The 12493-nt window shown below is 47.7% G+C and overlaps 1 protein-coding gene across 3 annotated transcripts in view; it reads right to left on the reverse strand.

Moving 5' to 3' along the window:
• PHC2 (polyhomeotic homolog 2) overlaps nucleotides 1–12493 on the reverse strand; it is a 53861-nt gene that overhangs the window by 16877 nt on the left and 24491 nt on the right. The window contains exon 1 of one of the 3 annotated variants that reach the window (XM_030324557.1): nucleotides 9475–9621. The exons of 1 other annotated variant lie outside the window; for it this stretch is intronic. In XM_030324557.1, coding sequence (XP_030180417.1) covers nucleotides 9475–9619 — 145 coding nt within the window. In that variant the 5' untranslated portion in view covers nucleotides 9620–9621. Of the gene's footprint in view, nucleotides 1–3038; nucleotides 3264–9474; nucleotides 9622–12493 lie in introns of those variants that run through there. One more of the 3 variants, XM_030324558.1, reaches the window with a different exon arrangement.

Raw genomic sequence — 12493 nt, forward strand, 5'->3', positions numbered from 1 at the left:
GAAACTTGCAGAAACCTGTCCTGCCGGCCCTGCGGCCAGATAAAAGATAGAGAGAAAGAAAGACTCTATTTCAGGAATTCTTGCTTTCTCAATTCTCTTGACCAGTCCTGAGGCTGGTGGTGCTGCTGAAGATTTCCACAGGTCTCAAAAGCCATTATACACAAATAGGCACCCAAATCTGAAAGGTGGAGGCCAGGATGCCGTGAGCACGACAGGCTGCGGGTGGTGGGGGTGGGGGTGGGGGGGGTTGGGGGTGGGAGGCAGGCCAGGGAGGGAGAATCTAGTCTTTTAATGAAGCTGCCCACAAAGGGCCAAGTATGCAGATAGGAATGAACAGGACATATGTTCTGGGGCAGTTGTTAACATTATGTAGGTCTCAACCTCTAGGTTGCCTCTCAATTCTGGTCTCATTCATAGGTTCTGGAAGAAATGTGGACCACCCAGCAGCCTGTTTGTGAGATTATCTGCACTGGGGTTCATCCTTTGTGCTAGGCAGAGCAAGTTTCTTTAGGCAGGGGCTATGTCTTGTTACCTCTGTATCTTCAGGAACTAACCCCATGCCCACTATAGGACAGCTACTTAATGTCTGTTAAACTGGATCATCTGGAACCCATGGTCTCAGTCTTCGCCGGTCTCCTCAGTCTCAGACAGGGAACTTGACACCATCTGATTTGTAAATTACTTTCCGAGGCTATAATGATTTGAGAGTAGCTAGGCCAGTGCCTCCTACAGGAGCGGCATTTCTGGGTACCTGGTCACGAAGAACAAGAGTTATTCCTTAGCCCATTTCATCCCGTTAGGGTGGGGATTTCTTCAGCAAGAAGGGGCATTAAGTTGCCCTGAAGGCTGGAGTGCTGGATTCCTTGGCCCCTTCGAAACATGGGTGTGGGCTCTAGGCATCTGGAAGCATGATGACCTCTAGAGGCAGAGCCTGGGAGGCTCCTATAAAAATGGCCCCAGCCTCAGGGCCAGTCACTAGGTGTCTAGAGAGGCTGAGCTCTCCTGCCCACTGAAGACAGAGGTCTGGATGGCCACAGCTATGTGAAATCTGGGTCATTTTAGAACTAAGTCTGATGTTCTCCACGTGTGCAGATAAAACAAAAATCAGTTATGCTGGAACATGGCTTAGTACTAACAGTTATTATGGGCATATCAGGTGGTCTGGCTATTCATTCTGTGTGCCCCTAAAGCAAGTCCTTGAAGACCTGCTTCAGAGGACATGGACGGCAAGCAGAGCGTCTCCTGCCCCCTCAGCGTGGTCCATGGCTTTCATTTCTATCTTCTCCAGACAGGAGGAGTATTTTAATTTACAAGACTTCTAACTACCCTTGCTTGACTGCAGCAGGAGTAAGACAGAGCTAATGAAGTTAATAAAGAATTTAAGGAAGCAAAGTAGGTGATAACATGGGTCATTTGCCTCCAGCAAATTCTGCTCGACAAATGGCAAAACAAGGTTGCTTATACAACAGAGAGCATTCTCTCCATGCCCCTGGCTCTGAAATCATGCTCACTGTGCCTCAGCTTAGCAGGCCCAATCATGCGGCCAGGATGGGGGACAGCAGGATTCCTGAAGAACCGCTTGCTCTAGAGAGAGCCCGAGTGGAGCGCCTGCGAAGTGAACACCCAGGGAAACCATATCCAGGAGGCAGAGAGCAGCTGATCTGGTGGGTAGTAACAAAGCACAGTAAGAAAACCCCACCAGCCACTCTTACAGTCTCTTTAGTTATTCAGAAAGAAATAAGTAAAGAAATTGGTGCCATTCTGAAAGTGAGGAAGGTCAGATATTTCATAAACACATTTTTTGGCATCCCCACCACCGCCCCACGGGGGGGGGGGGAGTAGGAAACTGAAGTGGCGGGGAGGGGGGTGGTGACGAGGGAGAAAGGGGTGGGCAGACACAGGTAGATGGGGGGACAAAGGGCAAGGGGGCAAGAGAAGGAGGACGATGGCTCCATCCTGGGACCTCACATCCTGGGACCTCACGAGTCCATCAATTAAAGAGAATCATTTGGTTAACAACCTTTAAAATGTAAATAGACACCTGTGGTCATTCACACCTTGCTGTGAGCCACTCAGATAAGCAGACAGCTTTCCTCCCAATTTCGGGACAGCAGGCTTGGTGGGAAGGGTGGGAGTGGACAGTGATCCTTCTGGATCATGGGCACTAGATCACACAGGACTGGAGTCTAGCATCTGAATTTTCCAGAAGGGGAAAAGTGTGCATTTCAGAACCAAGGCAAGGGTGGCTGCCTTGTATGTGGAAGACAGTAGCTTCTAAAACATGCACAAAAGGAGCTCTTAGTCACGGGGAAACCGCAGGCCCCTCCCTACCCCGGGGGTCTTCTGAGTATCACAAGGCAGGAGGCACCAATGCCCAATGTTCGTAACTTTTTCAGGGGAAGAGTCACAGGGGGCTCCGGGGCCCCTGGCCGAGCAGTCGCAGGAGGGCGAGGCTCTGGGTCCACGCCTGGACTCCTGCAGGGGAGCCGGCCGGCGGAACCGGAACGCAAGGGGAGGCTGAGCCGGGTAGCCCCACACCCGCTCTCAGTGACACGGCCGAACGACCTTGCTGAGTCCGGGTTAAGAGGACCGGAGGGCAGACGTGCTCCTCAGACCTGAAGCATCCGGGCTGAGCGGCTCCGGCCGAGGCATCTGCTAGGGAGGGCTCCTCCTCCTCCTCCTCCTCCTCCCTGGCAGCCATTACCATACAGCTGACTTTCACGCTGTCTCTCAGGACACAGGCCGAGAGAGCGGCCCTTCTGACTCACCCACAATCCCCAGCCACAGTGTACATAAGCTGAATTGTAAACAGCTGAATGTTTTCCAAGCTGCCACCCCCGGCGATGAAGGCAGGAATCAATGGAGCGGACAGCCACCCTCCCCCATACAGGTCAGGACAGCGGGAGCAACGGGGGTTTCCGAACAGCTGCAGGGCTGGCTTCCCGGCCCACGGACCCAGCAGACTCGGCAGCAGCACCTGCAAGGCCACGGGGTGACTTCCCACAGGACAGGTCGGCGCACCTGGGAATCGCAGCTACCTCTCGCGGGATCCAAGGCGGAGGCCGAGGGCTCCCAGATACTCTCCCATCACGGCTCCCTGGCGGATGCTAGGACTTCAAAAGACCAAATGTCTGGAACCAGTGGGAGAGGCCGTGCACACGAGACCTCAGGATCACAGGAGGTGGACGTCAGCATGGCAGAGGAAGACTCTGGCTCTGGGTTCATCCTCTGGCTCCACCTTTGACTACCCGCGAGCTGCGAGCACTTGGTACCTGCTCTGAGCCTGTCTCTCCGTCTATAAAAAAGAGGATCACACTGCCTATCTTACAAGGTTACAGTGAATAGAATTTTTATATGTAAGATATGTGGCGTTGATCACATTTAGAAGCTGTGCTACAAGGCAGCTAAGTCTTTAGGATCAGAAAGCCCTTAGGCTTAAATCCTAGTTTGTAATCCTGGACAAATTACTCTAGGCCTTAGTTTCCTTATCCGTAAAATGGGTACTTAGACCTGTCTCACACGGCTGCAGTAAAGATTCAATAAGATAATGCAGGGACAACACACGGATCAGGCAGGACTTGGCCATAGGAGGGCTAACGTCACTGAAACCTGAGAGATTAGGAAACCCGCCTTAATCTCTTAATCTCGCTCTCATAGAGCCTGGCTTCGTGTAGCCTCGGGGCAGAGTTATTCTCCCACTGGCCCAAACTCAGGTACCTTTCATGTTCCTCAGACACCCTGGGCCACTCAGGGTGTCAAGTCCTTGTCCTTTTGAGGTCAGGCTTCAGGGAAAAAAGTTACTTCCACTTTGACAATGACTACAACATAACAGAAATGCACTTGCCTTCGGGGCAAACGAAAGGTCTCAATTCACCTTCAACAGTGATTAATCCAAAGGAGGAGACAACCACTATGTTCCCTTTGTACACAGTTCTTTCACTACATTCCCTTTGTACACAGTTCTTTCGTAAGGAGTCCCAGGGTATCACAGAGAAGTGCAGAACCCCAGAAACCAGAAAAGATAACTTTGGAGCAACTAAACTACAAAGGCAGTTTAGCCTGTGGAAAGAAGTTAAAGGCTGAAGGTAAAATTATGGAAGATGGATTTCTTGTTAAATCCAGTTGTTAAAAAAGACACACAAACGACTAGAGATATTTAGTGAATTCTCTAATTATTTTCAGGTTGATAAAAGTAAAGGCCATTATGTTGCCTGATATGCTTATTTATTTACCAAGTGCAGTAGCACTAATATTCTTAGATAAAGGGGAGAGGGAAGAGGAGGAGGAGGAGGAGGAGGAGGAGGAGGAGGAGGAGGAGGAAGAGGAGGAGGAGGGAGACAGAGAGAGGGGGAAAAAGCTAAGCCTCAGCTGTCTTATCTATACAATGGGATGATGATATTAACTTGCAAACCAATCCTCCCGATCATTTCTGCTCTTGGAAAACATCACTCCGTTCCTAAAACCATTGTCCAAGTCTGCAATCACCTTCCTATCCTACCAATCAGCTGACAGAACAGATTAATACTGACCACTGGAGACCTGAAAATATAGACTTAATCGATTTTTTTAAAAAAACAGTATTTGACTGGTATTAATTTTGTTTCCATCTGAAGTGTCATTTGCTTTGACTGTTTTAAACATGTTTTAGTATAGACTGGATTAATATAGATTTGGATTGTATGGATTTAGGTCACATACGGATGGTTTCAAATACGCTCAAGATATCAGTAACTAGGGATAATTATATAGTATTTGAGACATAACAGCCATGCAGCTAGGGCCTTAACAATAACCCCCAGTGGTCATGAGCTCTCATTTTCTTGCCAATAGTCTCGATCTTCAGTGTCAAGCCCAGTCCTCCTAATCTATTGGGGAAGAGCTGGACACTCCATCTGACAGTCATCTCTTTTTAAGAGAAGCTATAATAAATTTCTCTGCTGAGGAGAAAATCATCCAGAAAATAGATATTTGCTTTAAAGGCTGTCCTAATAGTAAATGGCAATACTCTTCAACATCTGAACTTATGTCAGAATTGGCAATCCCTGTTTAATAACAATCCTTTCTCTGGCAATGCAGAAAGAATGTGCTCTTCTTCTAGACTTATCTAAACTAAAAAAAAAAAAAAAATTATCTGGAAATTGAAAGAAAAGCACATCCTTTTTCACGAACTATAAATAATTTGGAAGGGGAAGGAAAAAAAAAAACCTGTTAAGTTTACCATGCTGGCTGAGATGATCTTAGGATGAATCACACAACAATGTATTAAATTATGCGTTATGGTTCTTACTACACCTTCTATCTTCAAAAACTAACATTGGTGGGCGCCCGGGTGGTTCAGTCAGTTAAGCACCCGACTTTGGCTCAGGTCATGATCTCACAGTCCGTGAGTTCAAGCATTGCGTCGGGCTCTGTGCTGTCCGCACAGAGTCTGCTTCCACCTCAGATCATCCATCTTCCTCTCACTCTCTCTCTCTGCCCCTCTCCTGCTCGCACTCTCTCTCTCTCAAATATGAATAAACATTAACAAAATTTTTTAAAAACCCCTAACATTCGTAACTGTATAACTCTTGCTTAACTATAAAATAGCCCATTGCTTGGCTGCGTCTATCATTCTCTACTTTTGTTACTGATGGGACAAAATCCAGAATCTTTAAGGTTTTTGTCTTGGATAAACAAATGGTTAATTAGTTTCCTAACCACTCCTCAAGTGTCATGAAGTTGAATTCAAGGTGGTCTGCCTCTGAGTTTCTCAAATCAGTGGTCTGATGTAGCTAGTAATTCCAAGTGAAATTCTGAAAGAAGTTAGTGCTCAAAATGAAACCTGCATCTATTCGAGAGATGAATAAGTAATCTTAAATAGGCACACTTCTTAGTTTTTTAACATAAAACACAGCAGAATCTTTAAATGGTGACTCACATTATAGTCTGAACCATGCCATAGAAGCTCTTAAAACCTAAAGCTACACACGTTCATACATCCACTTTGAGGGGTAGTCCAGCCATGTTTTCCAACAAACAAGGTGCCAAGTCACTGCAGAGAGAGTCATTTCTGTTACTGGCACAAAGGCCTCAGGAGGGCAGATTGCATAAGGCAGCAGTCCCCAGCCTGCTTTTCCATGGGGGTGGAAAACACAATAGCATCCTCTTTCCAGCCACTTTGGTGACATTCCTCCTGACCACAGAAAGTCATCATCTTCATCTTCCAGTTGCCAAATGGCTCAAAAAAAAGGGAATAAAAGAGACAATATCATTCATGGAGACTCCTTATTTTCATTTCCCGACTCTCCTCTCTAGTAGATGTATCTTTTCAGAAGAGAATCTTTTTGAGGGCAGGACCAAGTCTGTCTGGAGATCAAATGACATTGAATAGCTGGGAGAAACTTTAATATAAACTTGGAATGAATCGAAGAAGAGGGGGGGAAATAAAACCCTTGGTAAAAAGCCTACTAGCGTGGGGCAGCACTATCAGAACTCGAACCACCATTGCACTCCCTAGTTTTGTAAATTTAAATTTTATTTTGGCTTACTGATCCAGCAAGGGACTCTGATAGGATGTGGGTGAACTTTATTTGGCAAATGGTTACCAAATGGCTAGCCTGAGGCCCACAGCCCAAAGGAGGGCAGAAACTTAGAGGATGAGTCTGAGGATAAGTTCTTGTCTTTCCACATTCACAACAGTAGAAAAAAAAAAAAAGACAAAAAGACAGGAACTCACACGTGGGGGTTCTTAATTCTGAGACAGTCATCATTTCTTTTTTTCTTAAACAAGAAAACCTAGGGAGGGGACAGCCTATGTGAGAGTGTGTAAGACCAGAGAAAGAACAGCTCAAGTTTATAAGACCATCTATCCATGTATTCCTCTTCTCTTAGTTTATTCTCTTTCCCTTGGAAAGATCAGAACTAAAGGATCCCAAGTATCTGAGACAGGAAATGAGTAAGGCAGGAAGAAGGATGTGGTCTGAAAAAGAGTGGATTCTGGGGCTGAGCCAGAGTGAGTAACAGGCACAGGGTCATAGATGGGGGAGGGGGTCTTGGTGGCAGGAACAGAAGTCTCAGGTTCAATCAGCTTAGACTAGAAAGTCAGTGACAGAGGACTTATGTCCAGAGAAGCAGAACAACAGCTTCCTAAAAGGTTATCCTCTACTGAAAGGCAGAGAAGCAATAGCTGACGAGGCCTACAGCCAGGAGAATCATTACAGGGACAGGAGGAAGAAGAGCTGGAGTTTCCTCCTTTCTTTGAGGGAAGTGGAAATAATAGACGTTGAGTGTGCTTGACAAGGGTAAATTAGAAATTATGTCAGGACCTGGAAGAGAACTGGAAAAAGCTGGGCAGTGAGTACATGATGAAATACCAATGTTCCTGAAGCATCTATGTGCCACATCTCAGTAAAACAACAGCTTTAAAAAAGGAAAGAAAAAAAAAAGGAGTGACAACAGGAGAGACGGCTCAAGCAAAACACAGTTGGGTAACTGAGAAACCAACTCAAGAACAACAGAAATACAGACCAAGAAATCACCTACTTTCTCAAGATTAAGGTTGGAGGGGAAAAGGCATCTATCCTTCCCAGTGTGTGTAGACAAGCCTAGAAACAGATCTTGGGTGGGCAGGGCTCCCATGATGAAGAGTGCCTGGAAAGGGCAGGTGCCAAAAGAGCACCATTACCCATCTGCTGGACCCTCTGTGAAACAAGCCAGCCCCTGGGAATGAGCCAAACCAGAAACTTTGGTTCCTGCCTTGCAGGGACTGGAATTTAGGGACAGAAACAGTGAGAAACAGTTTATCAGCTGATTCAAAAAGGGTGGATATTTCCAAATACAGATCCAGATGTTGGGGGCTACGTGGGAAAATCACTTTTATATTCTCCACAGTGCCTAGGGCAAGGCTTTACATGAAGCAGGAGCCTAATAAAAGTGTGTTAATCTGGGTGAAACCAAAACTACTTAGCTGTGCAGGCATCTTAAGATTCCCGACAGAACCTTCTGCCCTATAATCAACACACTTAGTTACTTTCTTCCTATTTTACAGTGGAATGATATGAAACCCTACATCCCCGTGACCTAAACCTAAGCCCTAATCCACAGACACTGCCACAGGTCTGCTGCCCTGTACTGGAATAAAAGATGGGGAGGGCAGGGAGGCAGAAATATAGGTGCAACAAGGAATTTCTTTCCTTCATTAGCCTGTCATTTTCAGACTCACCTAGGAATCCTGGCAGTTCCAACATTTGGGATGACTCAGGAGGAGAAGAAAAATCCCAGGTGAATGATAATTGGATTACCCAGTTATGCCCCAGAGCCAAATGGCTGGAAAAGGCCAGGACAGCAGGGTCTGATACAGTTAAAGTGACATTATTTTCTAAACCAAAAATCAAGACACTTGGGCTGATAGACAATGGAATGGAAGATTCTAAATTGGGGCTGTCCTAGAAAAATCGGGGACATATGGTGGATTTAGGTCGGTTGCTTATTTCACAACAAGGGATCCTCTGGGCCCAATATGCTAATGGAGGGGATTAGAGCCCTAGGATGGGAGACATCTAAGGGGAAAGCTGTCACTGATTTGTAAAGCAGGCAAAAGAATAAAAGAGTGTGTCTGTAGACCGCACTGGAAGAAGGGGAACATTCTGGCTATGGAGTAGGCAGGAAAGGAAAGTTGATCAGAACTGAAAGTATGTCACTGAAATCTGTTTAGGCATCGAAGGCAGGAGTGGGGAAGGGACGAAGAGGTGGGATCACTGGCACTGACTGGTGGTATCCAACGATATAGAAGTCAGGGGCCAGGAGTTCAGATGGTAGCTTCATCATTAAACTAATGGCAACCTAGCCTTGGGCAAATTATTCCCCTCTCTGCGGACTTCAATTTAAACAGAATCTCGAAAATCCCGATTTTTATGTAAAGAATCCACAATTCAGTATACCTTCATTTGGCACAGAAAGGGAGAAAACGCTCTTCTAAAAATGGAAGACAGGACAGACACAGAACAGCTTGTCCCTTTCCATCCAATTAAAAACCTCGTGAGACTGAACTAGATTAAAAACAAAACTCTCCAGCGAAGCGGCAGGCCCTCCAAGCGAAGCAGTCCCCTACCAACAGAGCGCGGCGGAGGGCAGCAGCCTTGGCCCTAAACGGCCGGTCCATCCCCCGGTGGATGGCCGTCCCCGGAGGACGGGGGTGGGGGTGGGGTGCGCGGGGACCGGGGGCAGGGGCGCGGACACACGGAAGCGTTCGGCACGCCCAGGTTGACACAGCGGCTTCCGGGGGAGTGCGGGGCAGGCAGGGTCCCCGGCGACGGGGGAGGCAGAGGGCACCTCCCAGGCGCCGAGAGGGCGAGAGTCGCGGGCTGGCACGGCCTGGCAGCCGAGCAGGCCCGGGCCGGGAGTGGCACCGGAGGGCGGTGCCCGGCTTCCAGTGCGACGAGCGCGGGCCGCGGGCCCCCTCCTGGCGTGAACCCCTCCCCCGCCACGGACACTGACCTGTCCAGGGCCCGGCTGGGCCTGGCCGGGCGGGGCCTACGCAGCCCCTCGGCCGGGCGCCGCCTCGCACGGGGTCCCGGGCCCGGGCGGGCCGCCTCCTCTCCGCCGGAGCCTCCGAGCCGGGGCCCGGGCTGCCGCGGCGCATCCGACCGCACCGGCCCGGCCGGCGTCAACAAAGGGCGGCGGGGGCGCGAGGCCGGGGCGGGGGCGCGGGCGGCGGCCGGATTGCGCGCGCGCGGCGGGCGCTCGAGGGCTGCAGCCGCTGCGGAGACAATGCGGCGCGTCCCGGCAGGGCTCCCGCGGCCGCCTCCGCCGGGGGCGGGGCGCGGGGCGGGGCGGGGCCTGGGTCATGCGGGGCGGGGCCTCCGGGAGGCGGGGCGCCGGCGCGGAAGCCGGGCCGCGCGTTTCCTTTGTGCAGCCGCGCCGGCCCCGCCCCGCGCCCTCCGGAAGGCGCCTCGAGCCCGGCGGCGGGTTAGGGACTTGGGCTTTCGATTTAGGGAGGCGAGCGCCGCGCGGCCCGTCGGAAGTCCCCAGTGCGGTGGTGGACTGTGGAGTCCCGCCCCGCCAATTCGGAGCAATAATAATAAGGACTAGCAGTAGTGTGTCAAGCCCTACGCGCACGCATTCCCACTTAGGGTTCACAATAACCCTACAAGTAGTCATTATTCTCCCCACTGGGAACTGAGGATCACAGATGTTAAGTAATGACCAAAGTGACCCAGTTACACCTCCATAAACGGGGATAATGCTTACTCTTTAGGCTTACTGTGAAGGTTAAGTGAGGACATTTACTCAAATTGCCTGCAGTGCTTGGCACACAGTTGGAGCCCAATAAATGTTACTTCTCTTCCTAAACCACACTGAGTTAAACTGAATTGTCGTGGCAAGCACATTCCTAGTCAGTAGATAACGCTAGGAGCTGCAGGGGATACCAAAGATGTACAAGGGTGACTCAACACTTCTCACCACCCCGCCCCCCAGCTTTATCAGGAATAGATGACACGAACTTCTTTCTCCATGCTTGACTTCTTTCTATTCCCAACATTTCCCCATTTTCTTGCCTTTCTTGGCATTCGTATTCTCCCCTCCCACTGCCTTTTTCCTTCAGGCCTCATCCCTCTTTCTTTGTTCCTGCGTCTTACATTTATTTTATATGCTCTGTTTACTTCACTCCCTCTTTTCCTTATTCCTTTTTTTCTTCGAGTTTTCAAACCTCCTTTCTTACACTTATAAACAAAGGTAACATAGGATAGAATACTCGACTTCTACTTTCCTGCCTCCCTGACTTTACTTGCTCTAATCCCTCCTAGATTGCCCTTTCCCCAACTCGGCATGTCTAGGTCTCACTTATCCTTCAAACTCTGGATTCAAGAACAAATGGTCAGCAAACTTTTTCCGTAAGGAACCAGATGGCAAATATTTTAGATTTTGCAGGATATACTTTTTCTGTTGCAACTCTTCAGCTCTGCTGTTGTAGCAGGACATAGCCATAGACACATGACCACATGAATAAGTGTGGCTGTGTTCCAATAAAACTTTATGGACACTGAAATTTAGATTTCATATAATTTTCACATATCATGAAGTATTCTTTTGATTCTTAAAAAAAAAACTTTTTAAATGTAAAAACCATTGTTCAATGGTTTACAAAAACTTGTGTTGTGATGGATTTGGCCCTTGGGATGTAGTTTGCCAACCCTTGCTCTAGAACAACGCCACTTCCTCCCAGTGATCTACCCTGATAATCTCTACGTGGTAGTAACTTTTCCCTCCTAACTTTTAAAGCACTTACATATAATCCTTCTATGGCATTTATCACATTTTGGTTTTTATTGTATGTTTCCTTCCTGTGCATTTCTCATCTTTCCCAGCAGAACTTAAGCTCTTTGAACGTAGGGTACAGACCTTATTTCTCTATATATTACTTCCCATCCCACAGTGCTTTGCATGGAGCAGGCATGCAAACATATACAGAATTGATAAATATTTAAGACTTGGGTGGTTGACAATAGTTTCCACTGTGCAAAGCTTACTTCTCTCAAGAGACAGTACCTCAGGAACAGGATGCTTGTTATATGTGTAGATTTCAGAAAGAGATTTTTGAGAGCTTTATAGAGAAGACAGAGAAAGCTAGGCAAATGTCAGTTCATTTAGGAGTTGTGGGATAAGATGTACTTGAACAAAGAATGTATGTTATCACCAACCTGCAGACAGAGCATGCGTCCTCAGTCGGGTCTTAGTCAATATTTCTATCAGCAAATTGGTTAAAGACAAAGAGAACATGCTATATAATTTACAGGTGGCAAAGTTAAGCAGAGGAGTTAATATAATGAATAACAAAATTCAGATATAAAACATTCCTGCCCCTTCCCTTATCCTCTCTGTGCCTCTGTTTTCTTATCTTTAAAATGGAGATGATAAAAGTTCCTGTCTCAGAGGGTTACTGTCAGGATTAAATGAGGAAATACACAAAAAGGCTGGCAGAGAAGGCTCAGTAAATATTAGCTATTAACTATTACTATTTTCTGGCTAGGCAGGAACTATGGGCTGAGTTCACAAAATAACATTTAACAAATATAATTAACTATATTTTGACTCAAAATATAAATTGTACAAGTTTGAGAGTGAGGAGACCTGGAATGATAGCAGCCCATGTAAAAAGAAACCTCAAAAACAAACTAAAAAATAACCCCCAAACCCAACCCTCTGGAATTCAGGTGATTCAGTGCTCGGTGAACCAAGGGTGCCATTCCCCTGCATCCGAGGAGCTAATGTGGGGCTCTGGGCGTATCATGCTAATGAAGGAAGGTGAAGGAGTTATACTTGGAGCCAGAGTCAGGGCACTGCAGTTTAATAGCAGTGGGACCTTGACCCTCTGCAGGCTTTTACTCCCTCCTCTGAATTATGGGAACAATAATATTGACCTCCCAGGGGTATCATGAGTTGAGTTCAGGAAAATCTTGGAACAGTCCTTGGCACACAATAGGTGTTCAAACAAATGTCAGTTCCCCCCTACCAT

This window comes from Lynx canadensis, chromosome C1 (assembly GCF_007474595.2).
Source record: "Lynx canadensis isolate LIC74 chromosome C1, mLynCan4.pri.v2, whole genome shotgun sequence".
Classification (NCBI taxonomy): Eukaryota; Metazoa; Chordata; class Mammalia; order Carnivora; family Felidae; genus Lynx; species Lynx canadensis.